Raw genomic sequence first — 27,720 nt, 5'->3', positions numbered from 1 at the left:
AATCTCGACGATGATGGCCTCGCCTTGTTGACGTCCAGCTTGGGCCTGCGAGACGGCGGCCGAGGCTTGACGGGCGGCGCCATTGACTGTGAGGTCGACAGTTGTTGTGCGAGTGGTGGTGAAATCTACTATTGTTGTGCGGGTTGAGGTTGCGGTGGTGGAGGAGGAGAGGATGGAAACGCGGAAGATGGAGACAGTGGAGGTGGAGGTGATGGTGTTGGTTGTTGAGGTGGTCTGGATCATGTGTTAGTTTCACAGGCGAAAAAGAGGGGGCTCAGGGGGCGGCGTTCAGGGGGGACATACCGCGGAAGTTGTGGTGGTGGTGCTGGATGTGCCGGTTGTAGTTGTCGACGAGGTGGATGTGGAAATGGTTGTCGTAGTGGAGCTGGATGTGCTAGTTGTTGTGGCCAGGGAGGTCGAGATGCCGGTTGTGGTTGTGCTGGCTGAAGTGATGGTTGTTGAGATGGTGGAGGTACCAGTTGTGGTTGTGCTAGGCACGGTGGTGGTTGTTGAGGTCGTCGCCGTGCCAGTGGTTGTTGTGCTGGATGTGCTGGTGGCGGTCGTCGACGTCGTTGCGGTGCCGGTAGTTGTGGTGCTGGATGTGCTGATGACCGTTGTTGATGTTGACAATGTGGACGTCGTCCGTGTGGTGGATGTCTCCGTTGTGGTGCTGCTTGTGGAGATGATAGTCACTCTGAAGACGGAGACGGAGCTGGAGCTGGTGCTCGTTGTTGTTGTCGTCGTCGTCGACGTACCCGTGGTGGTGGTGCTCGCTTGGGTGAGGGTAGTCGACGTGGTTGACGTGCCAGTGGTAGTGGTGCTAGTTGTGCTTGTCGTCGTCGTCGAAGTTGTCGCCGTGTTTGTCGTTGTGGAAGTCTGCGTGCTGGTGGTGGTTGTGGACGTCGTGGCGGTGCCAGTGGTAGTTGTGCTGCTTGTACTGGTGGCAGTCGTGGACGTTGTGGTGGAGAAGGTGGACGTGGTGCTTGTTGTGCTTCTTGCCGTGGTGGACGTCGTGGTGGAGAAGGTGGACGTGGTGCTTGTTGTTGAGACGCTGGTGGAAGTGCTACCGCTGATGGTGACTCTGATGACGGTAGCGGAGGACGTGGTGGTTTCTGTGGTGGTCGTCGAGCTGGTTGACGTGTTCGTGGTGGTTGTGCTCGTAGTTGCCGTGCCAGTGGTGGTGGTACTGCTGGTGGATGTCCCCGTTGTTGTGGTGCTGGCCGAGGTGAGCGTGGTTGAAATCGTCGTTGTGCCCGTGGTTGTTGTGCTGGCCTGGGTGGTGGTGGTCGAGGTTGTTGATGTGCCAGTGGTCGTCGTACTGCTTGTGCTCGTTGCCGTGGTTGTTGTGGAGACGGTCGATGTGGTGCTCGTCGTGGAGACGCTTGTTGACGTGCTGCTGGTTGTTGCGATCGTAACCCTGATCACCGTTGCCGAGGAGGTGGTGGTTGACGTAGTTGTCTCGGTGGATGTGGAGGTGGTTTGGCTGAGCGAGGTGGACGTAGACGTTGTCGTCGTCGTAGTGCTAGATGTTGCCGTCCCGGTGGTGGTGGTGCTGCTTGTCGACGTGGTTTGGCTCGTGGATGTGGTGGTTGTGGTGGTGCTTGACGTCGCCGTGCCGGTAGTCGTAGTGCTGCTCGTTGTGGTGGTTCGACTGACAGAGGTGGACGTGGAGGTGGTGGTTGTCGTGGTACTGGAAGTCGACGTCCCCGTCGTCGTCGTGCTACTTGTCGAGGTGCCGGTAGTTGTCGTACTGGTTGTCGATGTCCCCGTCGTCGTCGTGCTGCTCGTTGATACCGAAGTTGTCGTGGTTGTAGTACTGCTTGTTGACGTGCCGGTGGTGGTAGTGGAAGTTGTCTCGGTGCCAGTAGTGGTGGTTGAGCTCGTCGAAGTGCCAGTGGTAGTCGTGCTGCTCGTTGAAGTGGTCTCAGTCACAGACGTCGAGGTCGTTGTGGTAGTCGTTGAGCTTGTTGACGTGCCGGTGGTCGTGGTGCTGCTTGTTGACGTAGTTTGGCTGACCGACGTGGAAGTGGCCGTCGTAGTCGTCGAGCTCGTTGACGTGTCGGTAGTTGTGGTACTACTCGTTGAGGTGCCAGTGGTTGTTGTGGAGGTTGTCGAAGTCCCAGTGGTGGTCGTGCTGCTCGTGGAGGTGGTCTGACTCACGGATGTGGAAGTGGTGGTGGTTGTCGTGCTGGAAGTCGATGTCCCTGTAGTCGTTGTACTGCTAGTAGATGTGGTTTGACTTGTAGATGTGGAAGTTGTGGTGGTTGACGTCGTTGAAGTGCCAGTCGTGGTGGTTGATGTTGTCTCGGTGCCAGTTGTGGTGGTTGAGCTCGTGGACGTGCCGATGGTGGTTGTGGTGGTTGAGCTTGTCTCAGTGCCGCTCGTGGTGGTCGACGTTGTCTCAGTGCCAGTGGTAGTTGTGGTGGTTGAGCTCGTGGATGTGCCAGTCGTGGTTGTCGAAGTTGTCGAAGTGCCTGTAGTTGTAGTCGATGTTGTGGAAGTGGCTGTGGTAGAGCTTGTTGATGTACCAGTGGTCGTGGTGGACGTTGTGGACGTGCCTGTGGTCGTGGTGGACGTTGTGGACGTGCCCGTGGTTGTGGTTGAGCTTGTTGATGTACCGGTAGTTGTTGTAGATGTTGTGGATGTGCCGGTAGTCGTCGTTGACGTAGTCGTCGAGGTAGTTGAAGTGCCTGTGCTGGTTGTCGTAGTCAAACTTGTGGATGTACCAGTGGTGGTTGTGGACGTCGTTGAGGTGCCAGTGGTGGTCGTTGAAGTTGTTGAAGTGCCGGTAGTAGTGGTCGAGCTCGTGGACGTGCCGGTGGTGGTTGTAGAGCTGGTCTCCGTGCTGGTTGTCGTCGTGGAAGTGGTAGATGTGCCGGTGGTTGTTGTGGAGGTGGTTGTCGAGGTCGTTTCCGTACCGGTAGTTGTTGTAGACGTTGTAGATGTGCCTGTAGTTGTCGTCGACGTAGTCGTGGAACTGGTTGACGTGCCAGTGGTAGTTGTGGAAGTCGTTGAAGTGCCAGTGGTTGTTGTTGAAGATGTCTCGGTGCCGGTTGTGGTCGTTGAGCTTGTCGACGTGCCAGTTGTAGTCGTTGATGTTGTTGAAGTCCCGGTGGTGGTGGTTGAGCTCGTCGACGTCCCAGTGGTGGTCGTTGATGTGGTTGACGTCCCAGTAGTGGTCGTTGACGTCGTTGACGTACCAGTGGTTGTAGTCGAAGTGGTCGACGTCCCGGTGGTTGTCGTGGAAGTAGTTGTTGACGTGGTCGAAGTGCCAGTTGTTGTTGTTGAGCTTGTCAACGTGTCGGTGGCAGTGGTGGAGGTAGTCGAAGTCCCGGTTGTAGTTGTCGATGTAGTTGAAGTACCGGTGGTTGATGTGGTAGAAGTTCCGGTTGTTGTGGTTGATGTAGTTGACGTCTCAGTTGTGGCTGTTGAGGTAGTTGAAATCTCGGTTGTTGATGTGGTTGAAGTGCCGGTGGTGGTGGTTGACGTGGTCGAAGTGCCGGTTGTTGTCGTTGAAGTTGTCAAAGTGCCGGTGGTGGTAGTTGACGTAGTTGAAGTGCCTGTAGTAGTCGTCAACGTGGTTGTTGATGTGGTCGAAGTTCCGGTAGTGGTTGTCAACGTGGTCGAAGTCTCGGTGGTCTCGGTGGTGAAAGTGTCAGTAGTCGTTGTTGATGTAGTTGAAGTCCCGGTTGTTGTGCTTGACGTTGTTGAAATCCCGGTTGTGGTGGTTGAGGTTGTTGAAGTACCAGTGGTAGTCGTCGAGGTTGTTGTTGACGTGGTTGAAGTCCCAGTGGTCGTGGTTGATGTCGTCGAAGTCCCTGTGGTGGTAGTTGACGTGGTTGAAGTCCCGGTAGTGGTAGTTGAGCTAGTTGACGTGCCAGTCGTTGTAGTTGAAGTCGTTGACGTGCCTGTGGTTGTTGTGCTGCTTGTGTCGGTTGTTGTCGTTGAAGTAGTCGAAGTTCCTGTGGTGGTGGTTGAGCTCGTCGATATGCCGGTTGTTGTTGTTGATGTTGTTGAGGTCCCAGTGGTCGTAGTTGAGCTTGTTGAGGTTGTCCCACTAACTGATGTTGACGTGGTTGTGGTTGTGGTGCTTGTCGTGGACGTCCCTGTGGTAGTAGTTGAGCTTGTGGAAGTGGTTTCGGTTACTGAAGTCGAGGTACTGGTGGTACTGGTGGTTGATGTCCCGGTAGTAGTCGTTGAGGTTGTCGAAGTGTCAGTAGTCGTTGTGCTTGAAGTGGACGTGCCTGTGGTGGTGGTACTGGTTGTGGAGGTGCCAGTAGTCGTGGTGCTAGTCGTTGTGCTTGAAGTTGACGTGCCGGTAGTAGTTGTGCTTGTGGTCTCTGTTCCGGTTGTAGTCGTCGAGCTTGTCGAGGTCGTCTGGGTAATTGATGTGGACGTAGAGGTAGATGTGGAAGTGGTGGTTGTGCTTGTGGTAGATGTCCACGTGGTAGTTGTTGAACTTGTGGAGGTAGTCTCGCTCACTGATGTAGATGTGGATGTTGTAGTTGTGCTTGTGGTTGACGTTTCAGTGGTCGTCGTACTTGTCGTTGACGTCCCAGTCGTTGTCGTACTTGATGTTGACGTGCCAGTTGTGATGGTGGAGCTCGTGGACGTTGTTTGACTAATAGACGTGGAAGTGCTTGTGGTAGTTGTGCTTGTGGTTGACGTCCCGGTTGTGGTGGTAGAGCTTGTTGAAGTCGTTTGGCTGACTGAAGTAGATGTGGTTGTAGTACTTGTAGTTTCTGTGCCCGTGGTGGTGGTGCTGCTTGTCGATGTGGTCTGGCTTACAGATGTGGACGTGGTTGTAGTGCTGGTTGTGGAGGTGCCAGTGGTTGTGGTGCTACTTGTTGAAGTGGTCTCACTCACAGAGGTGGAAGTAGATGTTGTTGTGGTGCTGGTTGTGGAAGTCCCTGTGGTTGTTGTGCTGCTTGTTGAAGTGGTTTCCCTCACAGAGGTGGAAGTAGAGGTGGTTGTTGTGCTCGTCGTTTCTGTCCCTGTGGTTGTTGTGCTACTCGTTGACGTTGTTTGACTGACAGAGATAGATGTGGACGTTGTGGTGGTGCTTGTGGTTGAGGTTCCAGTAGTCGTAGTGCTGCTTGTTGATGTGGTCTCACTCACTGAGGTTGAAGTCGAAGTTGACGTCGTCGTCGTGTCAGTTGTTGAGGTGCCAGTGGTTGTTGTGCTGCTTGTTGACGTGGTTTCGCTGACTGATGTAGATGTTGTGGTAGTTGTTGTGCTTGTTGTGGATGTGCCAGTGGTGGTTGTACTGCTAGTCGACGTGGTCTGGCTGACAGATGTTGATGTTGACGTCAATGTAGTTGTAGTACTTGTTGTTGAAGTGCCGGTTGTTGTAGTGCTGCTCGTAGACGTGGTCTCGCGCACAGATGTTGATGTTGATGTTGTTGTGGTAGTAGTGCTCGAGGTCTCTGTCCCAGTGGTGGTAACACTGCTGGTGGAAGTGGACGTAGTTGTTGTTGACGTTGTCGATGTGCCAGTTGTGGTGGTGCTACTGGTAGATGTGGTCTGGCTAATTGATGTAGAGGTGGAAGTTGAAGTTGATGTAGTTGTTGTTGATGTGGTTGATGTGCCAGTAGTGGTTGTGCTGGTAGCGGAAATGGAAGTTGATGTTGTGGTTGTTGATGTTGTTGATGTGTCTGTTGTGGTGGTACTGATTGTGGAAGTAGTCTCGCTGATTGAGGTTGATGTGGTTGTCGTTGACGTTGTCGATGTGCCAGTCGTTGTAGTACTGCTGGTAGAAGTGGTCTCACTTATCGATGTAGAGGTTGATGTGGTTGTAGATGTGGTTGTTGTACTCGTTGTTTCTGTTCCTGTGGTTGTGGTGCTGCTTGTCGAAGTGGTCTGGCTTATTGAAGTTGATGTTGTTGTAGTGCTTGTTGTTGATGTGCCAGTTGTTGTAGTACTAGTTGTTTCTGTCCCGGTTGTTGTAGTGCTTGAGGTTGAGGTTTCAGTGGTTGTAGAACTGCTTGTAGAGACACTTGTGGTTGTGGTGCTGGTTGTCGATGTGTCTGTTGTTGTTGTGGAGCTAGTGGATGTCGCTGTTGCCGTCGTCGTTGTCTGAGTTGTAGTACTCGAGGTTGAGGTCCCCGTGGTGGTGGTACTGGTCGTGGAAATGTCTGTGGAAGTGGAGCTAGTAGTTGTGAGACTTATCGATGTGCTTGTAGTTGTGGTTGTTGTCTCTGTGGTTGTGCTCGAAGTGGAAGTCCCGGTCGTGGTAGTGCTTGTAGTAGAAACATCTGTGGAAGTGGAGCTCGTAGTCGTTGTGGTGAGACTGGTGGAAGTGGAGCTGGTAGTTGTGAGACTTGTTGATGTGCTCGTAGTTGTGGTTGTTGTCTCCGTGGTTGTGCTCGAGGTCGACGTGCCAGTTGTGGTGGTGCTTGTGGTGGAGATATCTGTGGAAGTGGTGCTTGTTGTCGAAGTCTCAGTCGTGGTGGTCGTGGTCAAGCTGGTTGATGTAGAACTGGTAGTTGTCAAGCTCGTGGAAGTTGAATCGGTAGTTGTAAGGCTTGTAGAGGTAGAGCTAGTGGTTGTGAGGCTGGTGTATGTCGAGCTCGTGGTTGTTAGGTCAGTCGAGGTGCTGGTTGTGGTGGTTGTTGTAAGACTGGTGGAAGTCGAGCTTGTTGTGGTTAGGCTTGTGGACGTGGAGCTTGTCGTTGTAAGGCTCGTAGATGTAGAGCTTGTTGTTGTAAGACTTGTTGACGTGGAGTCGGTTGTTGTGAGGCTAGTTGACGTGCTTGTTGTGGTGGTGGTTGTAAGGCTGGTGGAAGTTGAACTCGTTGTTGTCAGACTTGTTGATGTTGAGCTGGTAGTGGTAAGACTTGTGGAGGTTGAGCTTGTCGTTGTAAGGCTGGTGGACGTGGAGCTTGTCGTTGTCTCGGTCAGACTTGTTGACGTACTTGTCGTAGTAGTAGTCGTAAGGCTAGTTGATGTAGAGCTTGTGGTTGTTAAGCTTGTGGATGTTGAGCTAGTTGTGGTCAAGCTTGTAGAGGTGCTTGAGGTAGTTGTCTCTGTTAGGCTAGTTGATGTGCTGGTTGTTGTGGTCAAGCTGGTCGAGGTGCTTGAGGTGGTTGTCTCTGTGAGGCTGGTTGATGTGCTGGTTGTTGTGGTTGTTGTGAGACTGGTAGATGTGGAGCTTGTGGTTGTGAGGCTAGTTGATGTTGAACTAGTCGTTGTCAAACTCGTTGATGTGGATGTAGATGTGGTTGTGGTTGTAGTTTCTGTGGTTGTACTTGACGTGGATGTGCCTGTGGTCGTGGTACTTGACGTTGACGTCGACGTGGTGGTCGTGCTTGTGGTTGATGTTCCGGTGGTTGTTGTGCTTGAAGTCGATGTCTCGGTGGTTGTTGTGCTGGTTGTTGAAGTAGAAGTCTCCGTGGCTGTTGTGCTCGATGTTGATGTCCCAGTAGTGGTGGTGCTTGTTGTTGAGGTTCCGGTGGTAGTGGTGCTCGTAGTCGAAATACTTGTACTTGTGCTTATTGTCTCTGTCGTTGTACTTGATGTGGACGTCCCGGTAGTAGTGGTACTGGTTGTCGATGTGCCGGTTGTTGTCGTACTTGAAGTCTCTGTTCCTGTGGTGGTGGTGCTGGTTGTCGAGATACTTGTTGATGTAGACGTCGTTGTAGTCTCAGTGGTAGTACTTGAGGTAGACGTTCCCGTGGTAGTGGTACTCGTGGTTGAAATACTTGTTGATGTACTTGTTGTTGTGGTTTCAGTGGTGGTGCTTGATGTGGAAGTGCCGGTGGTGGTGGTGCTTGTTGTTGATGTTTCGGTTGTGGTTGTACTTGAGGTGGAAGTACCTGTGGTAGTGGTGCTGGTTGTTGAGATACTTGTTGATGTAGATGTCGTTGTGGTCTCTGTGGTTGTACTCGATGTTAACGTGTCAGTAGTGGTGGTGCTGGTAGTTGAAATACTCGTAGATGTAGAGGTCGTTGTCGTCTCTGTGGTCGTACTCGACGTTGACGTGCCCGTAGTGGTAGTGCTGGTTGCTGAGATACTTGTTGATGTGGAGGTCGTTATGGAAAGACTCGTTGAAGTGCTTGTCGTGGTTGTCGTCGTATCAGTTGTGGTGCTAGATGTGGATGTGCCCGTAGTTGTAGTGCTTGTTGTGGAAACACTAGTTGACGTGCTTGTCGTGGTTGTTGTTGTATCAGTTGTGGTGGTGGATGTGGATGTGCCCGTCGTCGTGGTGCTCGTTGTGGAAATACTGGTGGAGGTGCTTGTAGTTGTGGTGGTTGTATCGGTTGTTGTGCTCGTCGTTTCTGTCCCCGTGGTTGTGGTACTGCTTGTTGATGTGCTTGTCGTTGTAGTTGTAGTGGACGTCGTTGTGCTCGTCGTTTCTGTCCCCGTGGTTGTGGTACTGCTTGTTGAGGTGCTGGTTGTGGTTGTGGTAGTGTCTGTAGTGGTGCTGGATGTTGACGTGCTGGTTGTGGTGGTAGTCGTGAGATCTGTCGAGGTTGAACTAGTGGTTGTAAGACTGGTAGAGGTGCTCGTTGTACTGGTCGTCGTCAGACTTGTAGATGTTGAACTGGAGGTTGTTGTCGTAGTTGTCGTACTCAGATCAGTAGCGGTTGAGCTAGTTGTCGTTAGACTTGTGGAGGTGCTAGTCGTGCTCGTTGTTGTAAGGCTTGTGGACGTTGAACTGGTTGTTGTGGTGGTGGTTGTTGTCGTCAGATCTGTCGAGGTTGAACTAGTTGTTGTCAAACTTGTGGAAGTGCTGGTTGTGCTTGTAGTGGTAAGGCTTGTAGATGTTGAGCTTGAGGTTGAGGTTGTGGTTGTGGTGGTTGTTGTCAGATCTGTAGAAGTAGAACTAGTCGTTGTTATACTTGTCGAAGTGCTAGTCGTACTCGTCGTTGTGAGACTTGTAGACGTCGAGCTGGTTGTGGCAGTGGTGGTCGTTAGACTCGTGGAAGTGCTGGTTGTACTGGTGGTTGTAAGATCCGTAGATGTTGAACTCGTTGTTGTGGTTGTCGTTGTGAGATCTGTCGATGTGGAACTTGTTGTGGTTAGACTGGTGGATGTAGAACTAGCCGTTGTTGTGGTGGTGGTTGTGGTTAGACTCGTAGATGTAGAACTGGTCGTAGTTAAACTGGTAGATGTAGAACTAGATGTCGTTGTAGTGGTCGTCGTTGTGAGATCTGTGGATGTGGAACTCGTTGTGGTTAGACTGGTAGAGGTTGAACTTGATGTCGTTGTAGTGGTCGTCGTTGTGAGATCCGTGGAGGTGGAACTCGTCGTGGTCAGACTTGTGGAAGTTGAAGTCGTGGTTGTGGTTGTTAGACTAGTAGATGTTGAACTGGTCGTCGTCAGACTTGTCGACGTGCTTGTGCTGGTGGTGGTGGTACTAGTCGTTGAGGTCCCTGTGGTGGTTGTGCTCGTGGTGGACGTGCCAGTTGTGGTAGTGCTAGTGGTGGACGTGTCGGTGGTTGTAGTACTTGAGGTGGAGGTGGATATTGCTGTGGTGGTAGTGCTAGTCGTCGTGGTTGTTGTGGATGTGGAGGTGGAGGTTGAGGTAGTCGTGCCGGTGGTGGTGGCTGTGGCCGATGTAGAGGTAGAGGTAGACGTTGTAGTTGTGGTGGTAGTCGATGTACTGGTCTGAATAGATGTTGTGGTGGAAGTTGTGGTTGTGCTTGTCGTCGTAAAGGAGGTGGCTCGGCCAAGGCAGTTGTAGGTCGGATAAGGGGTAACAATTTGGGTTGACACATAGGACGAGAACACGCCCCCTCCATTGACAGCGTAAACTACCGGACTGTTCGGGGCACCGCAAGCAATGTTGTTGGCATCCCCGCATGGAACCCTACAGAATCCCATGTTGTCGAATGTGAGACCGCTATTCACGGTTGGGGAGCAGTAGCAGTCCCTCCCGTTGACCATGCCCATCGCGTCATAATTGCCTGCGTTGCAAATGCTTGCACAGTTCTCCAGTGTTGCAGGACTGATGTTCAATCTCGTGAGAGAAAGAGCCGAGTTGAAGACCGCCGTTCCACCACCCGTACCAAATACGCTGCTTCCGTAGCAGCCGTTGATCAGATAAACACGCTGACCTGCTGAGACCGAAGGAGGTCGAATCAGAGCTGGCCCGGTGTTGATGATTAAACTGGAGGGATAACTTGGCTGCGCCAGAACCTTCGGGGGACCCAGGAGACTGGTTGGGGGATCAAAACACTCATAGTCTGGCTCAGCTTGCGTTGCCTTAAAGCCCGGGATGATCGGTGAGTAGCAACCCTGGAGCTCGGGGTTGATATAGACAGGCATATACGGTCCCCGGCCGCAACACCTCCCGGTGGCAATATCGCAGTTGCCGTTGGTACTATGATACATCTTGTTAACTCGGTAATCCCTAAGGCTACCTTCCCTGAACTGTTGGGGGTTTGCTTACCCCCCAAGTGATGTACATGTTGTGTTGCAGTCTCCAGGGACAGGGAGGAGTTCTGGTCTAGCTCGAAATGAAGGAAAGCCAAACGTGGTTCCGCAAAAGCACCGAGTTGAACCGCTGAGTTCATGTTAGCTCTCCTCTTTTCAAGGCAAGACGACCTGGTCCATACGAATCTACCACGCCTGCCACGAGGGGATAACCCAGGCCAGCACATCTGTTCCAACACTCGTCGACCGTGGGGACGGTGAAAGCGGCACGGCTGTCACCCGAGGGCATGCCATTCGGGAGATAGAAGCAGCCCAAGTAGTTATAAAACCCTGCAATGTACGGGTTTTGCGCTTGAATCGGCACCTGCGAGTTTGCAGCAAAGGAAGGGTCGACGTAGATTTGAGCGTCTGAGCCGCCACCGCAGGTCTGGTTGGGGTTGCCCTGGCAGGGAATCTGGCAGACTGCATCTTGCGTTGGGCTGTATCCCACAGGTAGCTGGATACCGCATCTGCAGGAGTTATCTCTCATGGCGGCAAACTTGTACCCAAAACCACGGCAGGCTCGGGCACAGTCAAGACCGGTAGCGGTGTTGTTGTAGTTAGAGCCGGGACTCCATCCTGGAAAACTCCTTGAGGGATCTGACGGCAGATAGCCCTGCGGATCGAACTGGAAATATGTCGGCTGGGCGACGGAGATGAAGTTCTTGAAGCATCCTAGATTGATAAAGTTGTCAGAACCGCAGGCTTGTAACTCACGTTGTACTGTGCCATAGTAGGCTTGTCCATCGGTGATGCCCGCAAAACTCAATATGGTCAGGAGCACGGCCAGAATGGCCTGTCCCGTCCGGTTCCGCATCCTTGCGGTTGTCTCGCTGGGCAAAATCAATTTCCTGGGAGGCAAAGGCAGGCAGGTGAAAGGCCGGATGATAGAACAGGACTGTCAAAGTGACGAGCCAGCAGAAAGCAGCCTTGGCTACGGAGGCAGAAAAGAATGACTGCGGGACGTAGCCTCAGGGAGCTGACGAGAAAAAGTTCTTGACAGCGGCCCGCGAGCGTGCCCGGCAACGTGGGTTTGTATATGATAACCATCGTGACACTGGCGTCGCGAACGCGGTCTACTTTCCCCGTGGTTGTTGAGACGCGACCAAGACAGGGCGATCGAGGCATGGAATGTTCACTGAGTGGTGGGTAGAATTTGAAGTGATGGAGAGATCTAGGAGAAGGGGAGAATTCCTGGTGGTCTCAGTCCTCAGGAATAAAAAGGGATGAGGGGCCAATCGATCGGGACGGCATTTCTAGGGAGAGTGGCTAGGCAACATGTACAACGAGGGCGAGGGACAAATGTGCACTGAGCAAGTGAACCATCGATATTTGTGTAAGTTGGTGATGCTATCATCTAGATACCTAACACTTTGGAGCTGTGCATCAGTAGAAGCCATGCGTTTCCCTCGCACAAGCTCACTCACTTACAATGGTGTTTCCATCCCAGACTCCCAACACCCGTCCGCTCGTCCCAGACAAAACCTGACCCGTAAAACCGACGATGGTTTCTAACAGCAAAAGCAGCAGAGTGCCAACTTGGCAGAAAATGATAAGCATAAAAGATCCAACTCCCCAGCCATCCCCGGGCTCTCGCATGGAGTTATCAAGTGGTGCCATGGTCCAAGTTCCACGCCCCCTAGCCATCGAACTCGACCCCAACAACTTTGCCAGCCCCCGCGCCCTTGCCAGGCTCATTACCGGCCCCATTCCCACCACCCCCACCCTCGGGACTCCCGCTGGCACGTCCGGCACCTGTCGCTGTCGCGTCACTAGCTTCAGCGTCTGCACCTGTCAAGAGGTCTCGGTCCGAACTGCGCACGCTTCGCCGTTCCGCATCGCCAGAGTACGCCCCACTCTTTCCAGCCCCTGATGGCCGTCCAAGCCCCACATCATCGTCCTCTTCGTCGTCGTCCTCCTCGGTGCGCTGGCCTGGGAGTGCGTTCTTTTCAAGCTCGCGCTGGGCCTCCTCCATCCTACGGCGGACTTCAGCCGCCACGCGCATCCCGTCGGTGACAATGTTATCCAAGACACCGCGCAGGCCGCGACCTCCAGCGGCAGCACCAGGTGTTCCGGGAGCGCCACCGAGCGCGGCATTGACAGCCCGTCCGGCGCCGATACCAAGACTGGAGAAGGTAGTCAAGGACGATGCGCTGGTGGGTGTGGTCGAAGAGGCCAGACCCTCAATAATGTGAAATGATGCTGGGAAGGATGACTCGAAAAACTGTTCCAGAAGCTCGTCTGCAAGTACAACCATGCGGAATGTTGGGAGAGTAATATGCAACGGGTTCGATGGGTCCAAGGCCGCGTTGGCCTTGACCGACTGAGCTTTGGACACCCGTCTTCGTGCTGACATGTCATCGTCCGTGGAGAGCCCTGCAGATGCTGGATTTAGTTGCAGCTCAGGTGGCTGGCCGAGCTTTTTGTCAGGGCGAACAGCTGTTGTTTTGGGACTTGCGGATGGTGATTCCATGGCCATGAGATCGTCATCGTCATCGTCGTCATCGCCAATGGCGAAGGCGTCGGGGTCTGCGAGCTCCTCATCATCCTCTAGCTTCTGCGCATCTAGTCGTTCTTGCACGTCTTGTATCGCATTTTGATTTTGTGGATGATCCGGGTCGGCATATTCAAAGCATCTCCTGATGAAGGCGCTGACGCTGCCAAGGAACCTCTCATTGATAGAATGGCCTGGGTTCTCGCCGCCACCGTTCACGTTATCTGTACTGAGGGCGAGATTCGAACTTGACGGGCTGAGCGTGCCTTCCAGCCCACGGCGAGATAGGAAAAGCAAGGCCTCGGACATGCGCAATATGCCTTCGCGATCGACCCTGCCGTCTCCGTCGTCATCGTGTAGTTCAAAAAAGTAGTTGATGGTGCCCATGATGTCGCGCTTCCCTTTGATACGAGCCATGCCCGACACAACGTTTTGGAGAGTGAGAGCGGAGGCGGATCCCACGTCCCACTTCGCAAACAGTCGCTGGACAAATTCATGATCTGCCGGTTCGGGACCTGCCCCCCAGGGAGACAACGTCACGTCACCTCGTCTAAAGCTGCCGTAGAAGCCTGTCTGCCTATCCCCCGTAGTCTCACGTCGCGGCGTGCTGGGTGCGTCTGAGATGGCCCATCTGGACATTCCCGCCAGGAATTCACGGAACGCGTCATAGTCCATCAGGCTGGTGCTCGGTCCCAACCCAACCCGACCTTTCTCGATGCTTTCGTCGTGTCCTTCAACAGCAGCCACCCGTGAGCGGCTGTTCTTGGCTCGCCTTGCTTGCTCCTGCTTAATGATGTGGTCTCGCTGTTGTCTCTCGTACAACACGCCATAGAACCTGTCGTACAAGGCGGCCAACTCATCGGCGCTCAGCAGCTTGCTATCGGGGCCAAGATTTCTGATGGCCGTTCGCTTTGCAAAGCTCTCGATGTTGTTCAGGACGGCGTCCTTGTTTTTGAGGCGAAGCTCAGTAATACTGTTGTGCGTGATGCCCGAGAACTCCTTGAAGGCCACCACCATGAGCTCCTGGAACCGAGTGACCGCCCTGAGTTTGGGGTTCTCAGACTTGGGGTGAGCAGATTCATCGAGACGGGCAAAGTAGGACTTGAGGACCGAGATGAAGGCTCCGTCATCCGCCGCATCCAAGAGTTCCTCTCCGTTTATCCTCAAGATGGCCAGGCCAACCTGGAACAGCACTTTGGGGCCCTCGACAAAGAACACGTCCAAGACCCTGAAGGCGAAGACGAGAGGCATCGAGTTGATATAAAGCGAGAGGAACCAAGGCAGCGACACGACAGACAGCTGCACGTCACTCTTCACGAGATGTTCCCACAAGATGGGCATGGTCTTCTCCACCAAGGACTCAAACACCTTTTGGTCGAGAAGGGTGCCGTACATGGTGGTTGAATAGTAACCCGGCACCAACCGATCGCACAGGGCGGAGAGAAGGAAGAAGGCCTGTGCTTCTGACATGTAGATTAGCAAGGCCGCAACGACAATGTTCATCGCCTGGCAGTAGCCAACATCGGCATTGACCCAGCTGTAGGCAGTCAAGACCCGCCGAAGACGGCCGATGCCCTCCTCGCTCTGGAAGCCAGGATATTCCGGAAGACTGCGATTCAGGTCCTTTTCGATCTCATCAATAGCCAGAGATTCCATGCCCGAATGCTTGGCGAGCGTGTCGGCGTACAGTGTTGGGTTTTCAAGCCGCAGATATAGTGACCCAGACGTCAGCTCCCACATCTCACCCCTCAGCCTGTTTGGCAGCCCGACTCTGATTAGTTTGTGGAAGGTAGGCTGACGGATTAATGTCGCATTCCGTCCATTGTCTCTCAAATACTCGGCCCACAGCCGCATCTTGGCCCTGTCTCGAAGCTTCTTGGGATCGCCGGGGTACTTGAAAATGAGGCCCAAGCCGGCATCGGGAGGCGTCGCATTTTTCTGTTCTTCAGGTCGGAGAAGGTATTCGGAATAGCACTCGCCCACCACCTTTTTCAGTTTGGCCACATTTCCAACGTTTGTTCGGAGACCCTTTTTTAGACCATCGCAGAACCTCTCACATGCATGCCGACTACTGGCCAGCTGGATGGTAATCCGCTGTTCTCTTAGGTCCTTCTTGTCCTTGTCCTTGGCGGCTTCCTGGCTTATACCGTTCCATGTGCTGATAGCTAGGGCAAACTGCAGGCGCATTCAGTGTAAGTCAAAGCAAAGCAGGGCCGGTGAGAGGAGGCTTCTTACCTGAAAGTTCTGGCTGTGAAGCCGCTCGACCCTCCGAATGGATGACAGGGGGAAGGTGAAGCCGTTCCCGCTCGGCCCTCCACCATGTGTCTGGCCAGTGAATACCGACGAAGTCGGGGTGCTCGCAGACTGCAAGAAACTGGATGGTGTGGTAGAGAAGCAGAGGTAGGACTCGGACAGGTGAAGCTTTCCGGCGTACTGGTAGCCTCTTTCACGGTCTCTGTCGCTCTGTGTGGCATTGGCAAGGGGAATGGTAAGCTCGGCGGTGATCTCGTAGAGCGGGTGTTGAGAGGCTGGAAGTCTAAACTGGGCTTGAAAGAGGGATGCTTTGGATGGATTTCTGTCCGAGTCGGTGATATTCAAACCCTGATTGGGGTCCAGTAGCTGTTGGGCTTTTTGCACGAAGCTGGAGAGGTTCAACATGACGAGATTATTGCGTGTATTTGCCTATTCAAAAGAGTGTGGTGTGTTGGTGGTAATCGGTGCTGGCCCTGCGGCGGCACGAAGCGGTTCGCAAGATCGCAGGGCGGGCTCGGCGTGTGGTCAAGGTTGGACGTGATCGGATGGCATTGCCCAGCAATGTACTGTAGTATACGCTGCGTGTGTGTGTGTGTGTGTGTGTGTGTGTGCGTGTTTGGGTCCAAGTTGCTTACAGTCAGTCGACTACTGCCCCAGCTGAGAGCAAGGCTGATGTTTGCTCGTCGGTGCAGTGCAGTCAGTGCTGCTGATGCTTCGAGACAGACTGACAGAAGCCTGGCAGCCACAGGTCCATGCAGCTGGTGGCTTGGCACGGTTGTGGATTGTGGGGTCTCAGGGAACCCTTCTGCTTTGAGCCTGCCCATATCCATGCTACCCTTGCCGCACACACACAACCCTGGCTTAACCCTGAGCTACGCTCGGATCGTGCGGCAAGGGGGTCAATCTTCCAACACTCGTTCCCATCTTTTAGGGCATTTGTTGTGGTATGTTTGTGGCTCCAATACCACTTCCGTTTGTCTCTTGACTCCCTCACGCTCTTTGCCCTCGTTATCCCGATCCAAGATTACATCTGCGGACACCGCTGCTGCCCAACAGGTTGACTTACAACTCGCGTCACAATGTCGACAAGAGCCATCATGGAAGACATCCAGGAACAGCTGTCTTGTGCCTAGCTGTAGAAGCGCCCTTATGCCCCCTCTGCGCTACGCTAGGACCTGGTTTCAACAGCGACAGCCAGCCTCTCTCACATTCCTTCCTAGAATCCTCTTGAGGATGCGACTGTGGGCACAAATGGAAACGAAACACCAGTCCTACTCCTATCCAGGGGGGCCGGTCGCCACGTTTCGGTTTGGAAGCCGGGTTTATCCAGCCCTGTAGACGCCGTTTGCTTCCGAGTGCTGTCTGGTCCTTTGATATCCCAGACATCCCGGTTCACCATCATCACCATTGCCGCCCAAGTTGACCGGATCCTGATTCGTCAATGCCAAGGCCAGAGCGGACCTGCCATCGAGAACACCCGAGACTTTGCGCGCTGCCAGCAGATGCTTGGAACCGTCAACCTGCATGGCGAACGTCATCCGCTGGCCATAGACATGCCGGGATCTCTTCTTCTTCTTCAGCAGCAGCAGCAGCACCGCCTCTAAAGAGTCCGCAACCCCCCTCCCCTACCCCTTTGTTCCCCTTGGATGAACCTCGAGCCCCTCTTGTTTGGCACCCACCCCACGCTCTCTGTACCCCGCGACCCGAGCCGCAGATACACACCCGCATCCACCATACCCCGTCATTGTCCATAGGTCCGTCCTTTGCCGTCGGCCCCCCTCATCGCATCACTAGTACAGTCTTTCCCCCTCCTCCCCCAGCCCGGCCTCTACCGCTGCTACATATCCTTGTGAGGCTGGGTTCCTCTTTCTGATCTCGTAGCGCTCACCAGCAAGCGCTGTTTCTCGTAGTCTCTTGTATGCTCCCCATATCAAATACCTACGTTGGCGCATTCATAAAGTGTCCGGTGGCGAAGGCTTCGATACGCAGCCGGCTCTTCCCGCTTCAGGCCTCATTCGTCGCTTTCTGCACCCAGCGCGCCCATAATGGCGGCCACTGTTGCGCATTCACAACAAACCCTCTCGCCTGGGGGCCCAGCAAGTAATGGCGGCGGCGGCGGTGGCGGTGGTGCTAGTGGAGGAGGTGGTGGTCTTCATCCCTTGATGGCGGCCGCGGCAGCCAATGCCGCGAAGCAGCAGCAACAGCAGTCTCAGCAAAGGATAAATGCCCGCGATCAGGAGCCGTTTGATTTAACGTCCAAGAAGCTAAGTCTGGCCGATTTCTCAAGGGTGAGAACGTTAGGAACGGGTGAGTTGAAGCTTTCCTCCCTGTCGCATCCGAGTCCTGTACTAACCACCACAATCGCACAGGAACATTTGCGCGCGTATGCCTTGTTCGGCCATCGCACGGTACCGAAGCCGATCGCAGCAAAGTCTACGCTCTCAAAATTCTCCGCAAGACCGAGGGTACGTCTCATCTATTTTCACAGCCGTCCTGACCTCGCACTAACCTTTGGTTCCCTCTCAGTGATAAAGCTAAAGCAAATCGACCACGTCCGCCACGAGCGGCAAATCCTCTCCGATGTCTCAGGGCACCCCTTCATCACCTCCTTCCAGGCCTCCTTCTCCGACCATGACTTTCTGTATATCCTCCTCGACTACATCCCCGGCGGCGAGCTCTTCACCTACCTCCGCAAATACCGCCGTTTCGACGAGGACATGGCCCGGTTTTATGCTGCTGAAATCGTCCTCGTGCTCGAATACCTGCACGAACACCAAGGCGGCATCGCCTACCGGGACATGAAGCCGGAAAACCTCCTTCTCGACGCAGAAGGTCACATCAAGCTCGTAGACTTTGGCTTTGCGAAACGGCTGGGCAACAACGAAAACGATCATCCCGAAGAGACGTACACCCTCTGCGGCACACCAGAATACCTCGCTCCAGAAGTGATTCACAACAAGGGGCACACCACAGCGGTAGACTGGTGGGCATTGGGGATTCTAATCTACGAGTTCCTAACTGGGTACCCGCCGTTTTGGCACTCGAACCCAATCGAAATCTACAAACAGTATGTCGCCCCCCACCTTTTTTTTTTCGTCTCAAACTTCCCAGCTGCCCCCTTAATAACACTTATCTCCCAGAATTGTAGAAAAACCGGTCGTCTTCCCCCAAGACCCACCCATCTCACCAGAAGCAAAAGACATCATCCGCCAATTCTGCACGGTTGATCGTTCTCGAAGGTTAGGCAACATCAGCGGCGGCGCTGCCAGGGTAAAAGCTCACCCCTTTTTCAAGGGGGTGGACTGGGATGCGGTGCTGGCGAGGAAATACAAGGGTCCGATACTGCCACCGGTGAGGTACCCGGGGGATGCGCAGTGTTTTGATATTTACCCGGAGGAGGATGATAGGAAGGAGGAGTATACGGGTGAGATGGCTGAGAAGTATGACGAGTATTTTAAGGATTTTTAGTCGGTGATGCTACGGGTTGTGTTTTTTTTTTTTTTGTTGTTGTTGTTGTTTTGGAACGGGTTTGGGTGGGGATACCAACATCCTTTTGTTGTTTTTGGTTATTTTTGTCAGGGTATGAGAGGGATTCTTTCTGCCACGGTCGGGCAAGTGATTTGCGACTTTGGGAATTGGAACGGCGTTATGGGAAATTGGTACGAGGAGGTTATATTTGTGATCTGGGTCACTGAAGGGTGAGGGGTAGCATGTTGAGATATTTGAAGATTTTGGAGCGGTTGGAAGTCGAAATTTGGCGTTCAGAAGGGGTAGGAGTTGCTAGCGCCGCAGATGTAAAAGGACGAGCATATGCTGATGGAAATGGGAGAGAAAGCGTGAATGATATGAGAAGACGAGATATGCACTAGGCGTGGATCAGTTGGTTGCATATCTAAGGTACTTTTGATGAAGAGAATAAGTGATCAATACAAAAAGAGACATGGTCAAGACCAATTTCCTAACTGATAGTATTTGGACAACTCTGGTTGCCGCTGCTGGCTTAATGAGAGAAAAAAACATTGATCCACCTTCTGGGAATAAATGCCCAATGAATTTAATAGCTGCTGCTCTGGATATCTCTCATGTGAGAGCGAGGGAGGGCTAAGGTGACATGTCTGAGATGTTCTCGTCGGCCAAAATGATTGAAAAATTGAAGAATCCACAGTGTCTATCCTGATTATTTCCCTAAGCGTTCTTGACATTTTGAGCAGTTTTAGACTGGTACCTACCTACGTGCTTACCTGAGACCATGCCTAAAAGACGGCCCAATAGATGGATGGTGATCGGTGAGTGTGGCCTTGAGAGTTGGTCACAAACCAGCCAAGATACCTTCCCCAGCACCCTGCCCACAGAATAATTGACACCGCAAGAGCTGTATGTCTTCTTTTGTTGTTCGGCTCTTCTGGTTTGAATCTCCACACACAAAAGACACAGCAACACCATCTTCTAACATAATCAGTATCCTTTAAGCAAATATAGGTAACTGCAGCTGCTCACATACACCATTGGGAAGAAAACACTAACAAAGCCGACGAGAGCAGAATTAGATGTCACTTTCCTTCTTCCTCTTCATAGGTCAATAAGGGTAGGTATCAAAATGTAACTAAAATAAAAACACATTGCTCACACTTCCCCCAGTGCCATATTACGCCTTGATCTTTCCGTTTCCACCAAATCCCACCCTTCCATGTCAGCCAGTTCCTTTCTTTCCTCCCACGCCCCAGTTCCTTATGGTATCGATACACCCCGCCCCATCGTTCTTCCAATGTAAATGCCCTAAGATGGTAAAACAAACCGAACAAAACAGACAGGCAAAAACGCCAAAGCGATGACAGCGTACCCCCAAAGAAAAAGCAGGTTTCGTAAAGATAAAACTCCAATCCAATCCAAGAAAGGAAAAACGAAATGTGTGGTGTGGTCTGGTAGTGTCAATCGAAAAGGGAAATTTACTTCGCAATCCCAACCTCAGCTTCAGGCTCAACCTGAACCTCGTCTACCGTGATACTCTCCATCCCCGCCACCACAGGCAATATGTACTCCTGCTGCTGCTCGTGTTCAGCTACTATTTGCTGTTGCTGCAGGACCAGTTGTTGTTCCTCAGGCCACTTTGGCCCCCCGAGTCTCACGAAGGCGACCCCCAGCTCTCTCTCCATTCTCACTCGAAGGATCTCCATCTCCAACTCCCACTTCCACTCTAGCCTCCTCCTCCTCTCCCTAAAGACCCCTACCATCTCTTCTTCCTCGTTTGCAAACTCAACCGCCAAATCCTCAATCTCTTCCGCTCGCCTGTCCATCAGCGCATCCATCTCCTTCTCATGCCGTCCAATCAGCTCCTCCAGCGCCTTCGCCTGCTTCTCCCTCAGCACATTAATCTGCGACTGATGCTTCCTCTCCATCCCATCCCGTATGCAGTACTGCTGCCTCAGCTGTTCCCTATCCTTCATCGTGATCTCCCGTCTCGGCATCTTCCTCTCCTCCGGATCCGCACTCAGCTCACTCGCCGACGGCCGGTGCCTCCCACTGCAATAATCCTCCATATACTTCAGCTTCAGCCTAATCTTCTTCTCCTTCTCCTCCAAACTCGCCAACAGCTCAAACTCGGCCAGCACCTGCCGATCCTCCAAATGCTGCTCCGTCTTCGCGTGCCTCTCCCTCATCTTCTCCGTCAGCTCGTCATACTTCTCCCCCAGCGCCATCCTCTTTTTCGAGTGCCTCTCCTTCATCTTCTGCTTCGCCCCCAGCTCGAACGCCCTGAAACGATGCATCTCCGCCTCTTGTTCTCTTTTCAACATCCTAAACTCGACATTATCCAACGTCCTCCTCTCCCTCTCCTGCCGCTCCATCTCCTCCTGCTCCGCCAACTTCTCCCTCGCCAGCTCCTCCGCCTCCAGCTCCGCCAACCTCGCCTCCTCCGCCACCCTCCTCCGCTCCAGCTCCTCCTCCCCGTTGCAAAAATTCGGACACCCCACGCACGGATCCCAGACCGCACCGCAAATGTAACAAAACTGCGCCTTGCACCGACAGGTGATATGCGTGCACCCCTGCGCCAGCTCCACCAACGTCCGGCACTTGTAGCACCTCCTCCACCCGGAACATTCACCAATCTTAAGCACCGCGTCCAGCTCCCTATCAGACGGACAGTCCTGTCCCAGCCTGTGCGCGTTCCGTTTGCACATGACGCACACCCTCGTCCGGCAGTACCTGCACACCGCTTCAAAGGGGTGCTTCGGGTCGATTTTGGAGGTCGGGGGGATGAACTCGCCGCAGGTGGTGTTTGGGCAAAAGATTCGGTTTTCCCAGGGGGTGGAGTACTGCTGGACCGCTTTGAGGAATAGCTGCTGTTTGTCACGAGGGAGGACGTTCTTGATGATGGGGGTGGGGATGGGCTGGGTGCAGCAGCGGGGAGGCATTTTGGACTCGTCCGAGGTGGACTGGGCGATCATGACTTCAAGACAATCTTGACAGTAGGTGTGGCCGCACGGGAGGGTTTGGAGGGTGTTGTTTTCGCGGGAAAAGTCTTCGCGGCAGCAGATGCAGGGGCTGTGGAAAAAGGGGGTCAATATGGCGTTGAGGTGCCAACGCGAGCAAGAAAAACTTACATGGGCGTCGGAGAGGAAGGTGTAGCTCTCCTTCTCTTTAACCTGCTAGCAATGCTCCTCTTGAGATCCATCACCCCCTTCCTCGTCCCTGACCTAACCAATATCCCCGCCGACCTCTCCGTCTTGTCATGCTGCAGCCTCATAAACTTGGGCTGATCCAGCGCAGGGTTGATCTGGCCTAGATACTTCTCATACTGCGAAAAAGTCAAACTCCTCGACCTCCTCCTCGCAGCCGACTCCGTCAACGTTGCCGGCAGCACTATCGAGTGGCGCGACGCATGTGAACCAGAACCAGAGTCAACCGTCTCGTTCGAGCTCGTCGACGACACCGTCCTCCCATGCTGCCTAGTAAAAGCACCATCCGACTCACCACCCGACAGCTGCTCCTCCACCGTCAACCTCGCCCCCCCTTCAATCGGCAGCTCTATCCCCAACGCCGCCGCCTTGTCAGCAAGCTCCGACTGGATATCCGCCTCTGTTTTGCCGTCGGGTGGCTGCTGCTGCCCCAGGACCTCGCGGAGATAATCGATATCGCTTAACTCGGGTGGGCCACCGCCCGTGGTGGTGACGACAGGGCTGACAGGAGTCGAGGTTTGGTTGTTCAGGAGGGGCGACAGGGTAGCCATCGCCATGGCTGCTGCCGCAAAAACCAATTAATATTCCAGTATAAAAAATATATAAAAAAAAGACAAAGAAAAACGAAAAGCAAGCAGGACCGTATCCGATCAAACGGTGATTTCTGGGAGTTTTCGAGGCATGACATGCGAAAATGACCTCTTGAGTGGTCCCATATGGTTGTTGTTCGAAGCGCCGTCGAGGGGGTGGTGACGGGGCGGGTGGGGGGTAGTGGATGGGGATGGGGTTATCGCAGTTTGCCAATCCGGCTTCCGGACAAGGTGAAGAGGACCCTCTTCTCTCTCTTGGGTTGCAGGTGGGCTGTCTTGGCCGATCGTGCCAAGTCGGCAGGCAATGTCAGAGTTGTGTCTATCCGCACGGGCACGGCCCGAGAGCTTGGGGCCAGCGCGATGGAGACGGGTCAATTCTCTGCTGGCTGTAGTTTGGAAAAGGAGAGAACAAGTAAGAGAGATGTTGTTTGTGCAACTTGCAGGAATGGGGCTGGGCTGGGCTGTTTGTGCCCGTGTGCCTCGCGGTGAGCCGGATGACAGCTCTGAAAACTTGACTGGACACACACAGCTGGCCGCCGCGGGTGACGGCCCAGTGTGATAGGCTCCAGACGGGATCGCTCTAGATTCCGGGCCGCCGATTTTGGACTTTTGGCGCAGTCAGTGACCAGGCCTTGTCCTGGCTTGTCTGCCCACTACCTCGTACGATTCGTGATGACTTTTTTTTTTCCAATATCTGACATTGGCATTTGTTCCGGGACAAATGTGTCAAAAGTCTGATCAGCAACGGCAAGCAATCTGGAGCCTCTCTGCCTCCCGGCACACATCAACCGGGAACTTGGTGCGCCAGCCAACTTGGGGAGGACCCAAGTATTTTTCGACGACGTTGATGCACCCGACGCCTGCATTTCCCTCCGCCGGTTGGCTCGGCTGAGGGTGGTGCATCTGGGAACGGTGTGTTTAAGCCCCTTTCTATCACCATCACAGCACACAGATTGGGTAAGTATCATGTCTACGGAGATATCACCAAGTGAAATCTACCGAGAGGCAAAAAAACCCTTCTCACAAACAAGACAGCCAGCCAGTTGAGTAAGACATCCCAAAACCGTGCCTCACATATAATCGATCTTAGCTCCCCGCCGATCACCTCCCCCGTCTCATCAACAAAACCAAGTACCAAAACCTGCGAGTTATCAAGCCACACGCGACACCTTGCATCCGGTGAGCCTTCAAACGACGATAATCCTTTCCCCTTCGTTTCTCGCGGCTAGACCTCATTCCGAAGGGCATCTCCAGCCGACAGACTCGCACAAAGATGCTGCATCCACTCCCAACCCAGTCCATGCAATTCCTCATCGCGGTATAGAAACCCAAAGCGGTGTATTTCCATCTGCCCAATGACCCGTGTGACGGTGTCTCACGAGTCCAAAAACTCATCCGCCACCACCACCTATGATTGTGATCATCTGCCCTTCATTGGGTGACCGGCTTTTTACAAAGAAGACCTCGTCACATTTCCCTTGCCCAATGCCTATCATATGCCCGATTCTGGCTTGACCGGTAAAGATCAGATTGCCGATTTGGCAACCCACCCTTCCCGAACCCGAACATCTTACCGCTCCCAGGTCAATCCAATCGAGCCTTGTATACATAACTGCAGGTCTCACATCTCGGGATCATCCCTGCTTGGTACAAAGCTTCAAGCCCTTGAGTATTGGGTGGGTTCCTTTACAGCAAAAAGCTGGCTGTACACCATCCCGATGCTTGCTTGCTCTTTCAGCTTCACCATTGCATTCGTGAGAATCCCATATTCCCACAAAATAGGTAAAATTGTCGTATCAGGATTTTTCCATCCCGTCAAACAACCTCCCACCTCGCCAACCAACCTATACTCTCACCCGCATTCCTAACCACACAAAACTTGCCCTCCCGGGGCCCCGTCTCCCTCAACGTCTCGAGCGCCCTCGCCGCCGAAATCGACCCAATCGCCGTGCCCCTTCCCTCGCTGAGGCTGAACGCGCCCGTAGTCACAAACCCAATCAAGTCCTCCTCCCCAGGACAAAGCGGGTGACCCCCAAAATCCGTCTGATTACCCGCGGCGGGCTTGGGATAGGGAACCTCCACAGCCAAAAGTGACCCGGCCAAAATCTTCTTCCTGGTCTCCATATCCACCCCAACCGGCATCCTTGGAACAGCAGCTCCCTTTTTCTTGTCCCCATTTGGTACCTTGGAAAGCCATTGCTCGCTCAAGTCAACCGGCAACCCGTCCTTCGTCCTCGCCTCAGGCGTAGCAGGCACCTCTGCCTGCGTGGACGGAACGCCAACCGCACCTCCAGCCTTCCCCCCCTTCCCCGGCAGCCGATAAATCCTCGCACAAGGCTTCGCAACCCCCCTCGTCACAAACTCCAACCCAACAGCAACAATCCCTCCCTCCGGCACCACCCCCTCCCCGCTTCCCGATTTCATCAATGCGCTAAACTCCGTCTTCGTCACCTGCCTGATCGTCATACCAACTGGAGATTGCGGCTGCTCGGCAGGTGGATCAACCACCATCGCTTCCGCGGCGGCATCCGGGGTCGACACTGCGTCAGGTTTCCCTTGGGTTCGGGTTCGGGCTGACACCCCAAACAGGTACTCAAAATCACACGCCAACCCATCTCCGATCTCACCTTTTCTCCCAGCCCCGAGATCGAGCGACTTCCATTCCAATCTCTTGCTCTTTGGTCGTCGATCCCAATCCCCCCTCCTCTTGGCCCTCTCCTCCAGCTCCCAGTTCATGCCGGCAGTCGTTGCCGGGAAATCCCCCGGGAACCATGGAGTCCCGTGCTCAAAAGCGATTTGTCTCTGCTCTTCAAGCCCTCCCAGCCGAGGGTTCCCACCTGTGCTGACGGGGTACTGCATCAAGCAGTACCAGATGTGCTGGATGCATTTCCACGGAGCGAGTAATGTCCACGTACCCTGGGCCTGACCGTCTGTGCCAGGTCTTGAGGCGAGCAACATGACTGGAATGGGGGGGTCTGCTGCGGTGACCTTGATAGGCTCTCCCGGAGCATTCGCGCCTTTTCGGCGGTTGAGTGACTTTTGTGATGGCATTCTCGAAGCTTGATAGCGGCTCTCTCGGTCGAATATGTCGTATGGCTTGAGGTTTTCCTCGACTGGCCAATCTGTGAGTGTCTTGAGGATTGTCTGTTCGCCTCCGCTGGGAATCTCGACTCGCTTTGGGGGATAAGACAAACGCGGGTCCCTGGCCGAGAAGGCAAGAATTGCGTCCTTGGGCAGAGATGCCGGATTTGCTACTCCAGCGAGGGACCGGAAGACATTAGCATGGCGTTCGGCCGCTTCTGGTGAATCGTGAAAGGGTTCAAGAATTCCCAACAATGTTTCCGTAGAGGCCGGCCCAACTAGCTCAATGCTGCCGACTTCGAACCGTAGGTCCTCCACGTGAAGTTGAGGCTTCTGGCCCTTTGCAACCTTGAGTAACTCCTCAAATAATTCGAGGAAACAAGATGGATGAGTGCGAATAAGAATCTGTCTCCGGGGCTTCTTGGGCTTCTCAGACGTCTCCATCTCGTCCGAAGTTGTCGCAGGCGGTTGTGGGTTCCAGACTATCGTGGCGGGACCAATATCCCGTCTCGAACCCTTCTGTTGCCTGCTGACGGTACCTGTCCATTTCCGAACACCGGCCCTCCATTTCTTGCCTCTCGTATTCCAAAGACCCTCTTGTACCAACCCCAGATACCTTAACGCCCGCTCGAGACAGTCAGCCGTTCCATAAACCCCTATCGTGCTCATGTAACTGGTATCCCACGCAACCACCCCCTTTTGCCCGGAAGCACGATGTGTTGGTCGGTAGCACTTCGCCGTCGATGTGAGTGGAATGGCAAATCTCCACAAGGGGCTGCTTGGCCTCGTCATCGTGGCCCGTTTCGCATGCCATAAATGGGTTGGTAGCCAGGTCTTGTTAATCTGGCGTTTTCTGTATTTCGAGTCGGCTTTCGGTGGCTCGTTTAGCATGTTCCGTCGTATTTTTGGCCGTGGAGGTCTCGCCGTTACCACAGCTGATCCTCTCCTTTGCACCTCCTCCACCGTCCCATCACCGGCCTTCTTACCCTTCCTCTTCCTTTTCTTCTCGGCCAAATATCGTAGCTTCCTCATCGTCTCGGCGCGTATTCGGGCGCGGGTTGTGCGGGGCTTGCGTTTCCTCGACTCGACCGTCGGCGTATTGTCTTCCAGCATTTCCTTTCTCGCTTGCGCACGCAGTCTCTTTGGCACTCTCTTCACATTATGGCTTGCTGTCCTCCGGCGCATCGCGCGGGGCACCATCTGGAAAACGCGGGTGGCATTGACGGCCTTGCATTTGTTCATGCTTCTTTCGAGGGATTTGATTTCGAATTCGCGGGCATTGAGGAATCTGTTCAAATCAAGCTTGCCGTCTTCGAGCGCAGCATCGGAGGGCTGTGTGCGAATGGTGCGGGCAGCTTGAACTTTGGCGCGCTTGGTGTTGCGCGTGTTGTTTGGTTGGCGTCCGTGGCTGTCTTTGCCTCCTCCTGGAGGGTCTTTTCGTTTCACCATCTTGGCTGTGGTCTAGGAAAGTACGAGAATGCCGCGGAAACCTCCCAACTGAGCCCAGTCCCGAATAATTCTGTTTGTCGTCGAGCTTGTTTGCTGGGTAAATAAAGTCACTGTTTGACTTTGGACCTTGAATTTTTGGAGCTCTTATCTTATCAGATGGCCCCTGCACTAGGCCCAGGACGACTTGGCGTGCCCCTCGGCCCAAGCTCCACAACCCCCGGCCGTTCCCTGACAGGGGCGAGATCCCCCAAGAACCCCTTGGCTTGGCACCACCAGCCAACGACCAAGCAAGTTTCAGCAACCACGTCTTTAGAAGCATTACAGTGCCTGGCTTTGAGTCCGCCGGCGCGTTCTGAAGCCGCCAGGGAGTCTTCAAAGGACAATCCAGGTTAGTGAACTTGTATATACTCCCCACTGACGTTCCATCGCGATTAGAGCCGAATGTCCCGCGGTCTCGGTGCTTCCGGCGATACTTTTACCTTACATTCCAAGTTTTTGACGATACCTTGCCCTGTCCTGGACTCTGCCGTTCCTTACCACACTACTACTGTACCTAAATACCGCGGGCGATAAGCTGATATACGATATTATAGTCGCAATCTGGAAGAAAGTCACCGAACCTGGATCTGTCGCGCCCCGACGTCAGCCTCCGGTTTCGACGAAACGGTCCGCCATCTGACACTCTCCAGTAATAGCTCGTCTCATGTGCATCAATCAGTCCATACCATAGGCTACATACATACCTTCATAATCTGTGCTAGTG

General features: G+C 53.7%; 5 protein-coding genes across 5 annotated transcripts; 2 read left to right on the top strand and 3 right to left on the bottom strand.

Moving 5' to 3' along the window:
• Positions 1–11,712: 11,712 nt before the first annotated feature.
• On the bottom strand, positions 11,713–15,858 carry GYP2 (GTPase activating protein (GAP)). Its single transcript, XM_062943161.1, has 2 exons — positions 15,146–15,858; positions 11,713–15,085 (listed from the first exon to the last, which is right to left on the bottom strand). The coding sequence occupies exons 1-2, from the start codon at positions 15,566–15,568 to the stop codon at positions 12,056–12,058; spliced, it is 3,453 nt and encodes a 1,150-aa protein (XP_062806232.1). The 5' UTR covers positions 15,569–15,858; the 3' UTR covers positions 11,713–12,055.
• A 461-nt stretch (positions 15,859–16,319) lies between these two features.
• PKA4 (cytochrome c oxidase subunit 1) lies at positions 16,320–19,190 on the top strand. Its single transcript, XM_062943160.1, has 5 exons — positions 16,320–16,956; positions 17,074–17,470; positions 17,533–17,628; positions 17,690–18,230; positions 18,304–19,190. Exons 2-5 carry the CDS (start codon positions 17,209–17,211, stop codon positions 18,629–18,631), a joined length of 1,227 nt encoding a protein of 408 aa, XP_062806231.1. The 5' UTR covers positions 16,320–16,956; positions 17,074–17,208; the 3' UTR covers positions 18,632–19,190.
• A 534-nt stretch (positions 19,191–19,724) lies between these two features.
• QC764_118930 (uncharacterized protein) lies at positions 19,725–23,208 on the bottom strand. Its single transcript, XM_062943159.1, has 2 exons — positions 21,763–23,208; positions 19,725–21,703 (listed from the first exon to the last, which is right to left on the bottom strand). The coding sequence occupies exons 1-2, from the start codon at positions 22,392–22,394 to the stop codon at positions 20,110–20,112; spliced, it is 2,226 nt and encodes a 741-aa protein (XP_062806230.1). The 5' UTR covers positions 22,395–23,208; the 3' UTR covers positions 19,725–20,109.
• On the top strand, positions 23,205–27,636 carry QC764_0022490 (uncharacterized protein; the record flags this gene model as incomplete). The annotated part of the gene is made up of 3 exons (XM_062940076.1): positions 23,205–23,339; positions 23,518–27,345; positions 27,551–27,636. Exons 2-3 carry the CDS (start codon positions 27,114–27,116, stop codon positions 27,634–27,636), a joined length of 318 nt encoding a protein of 105 aa, XP_062806228.1. The 5' UTR covers positions 23,205–23,339; positions 23,518–27,113.
• POP1 (Ribonucleases P/MRP protein subunit pop1) lies at positions 24,243–26,957 on the bottom strand (the record flags this gene model as incomplete). The annotated part of the gene is made up of 1 exon (XM_062943158.1): positions 24,243–26,957. The coding sequence occupies one exon, from the start codon at positions 26,955–26,957 to the stop codon at positions 24,243–24,245; it is 2,715 nt and encodes a 904-aa protein (XP_062806229.1).
• Positions 27,637–27,720: the final 84 nt, after the last annotated feature.

This window comes from Podospora pseudoanserina, chromosome 1 (assembly GCF_035222485.1).
Source record: "Podospora pseudoanserina strain CBS 124.78 chromosome 1, whole genome shotgun sequence".
Classification (NCBI taxonomy): Eukaryota; Fungi; Ascomycota; class Sordariomycetes; order Sordariales; family Podosporaceae; genus Podospora; species Podospora pseudoanserina.
The sequence above is the reverse complement of the archived record's forward strand: the minus strand, read 5'-3'. Positions and strand labels throughout refer to the sequence as shown.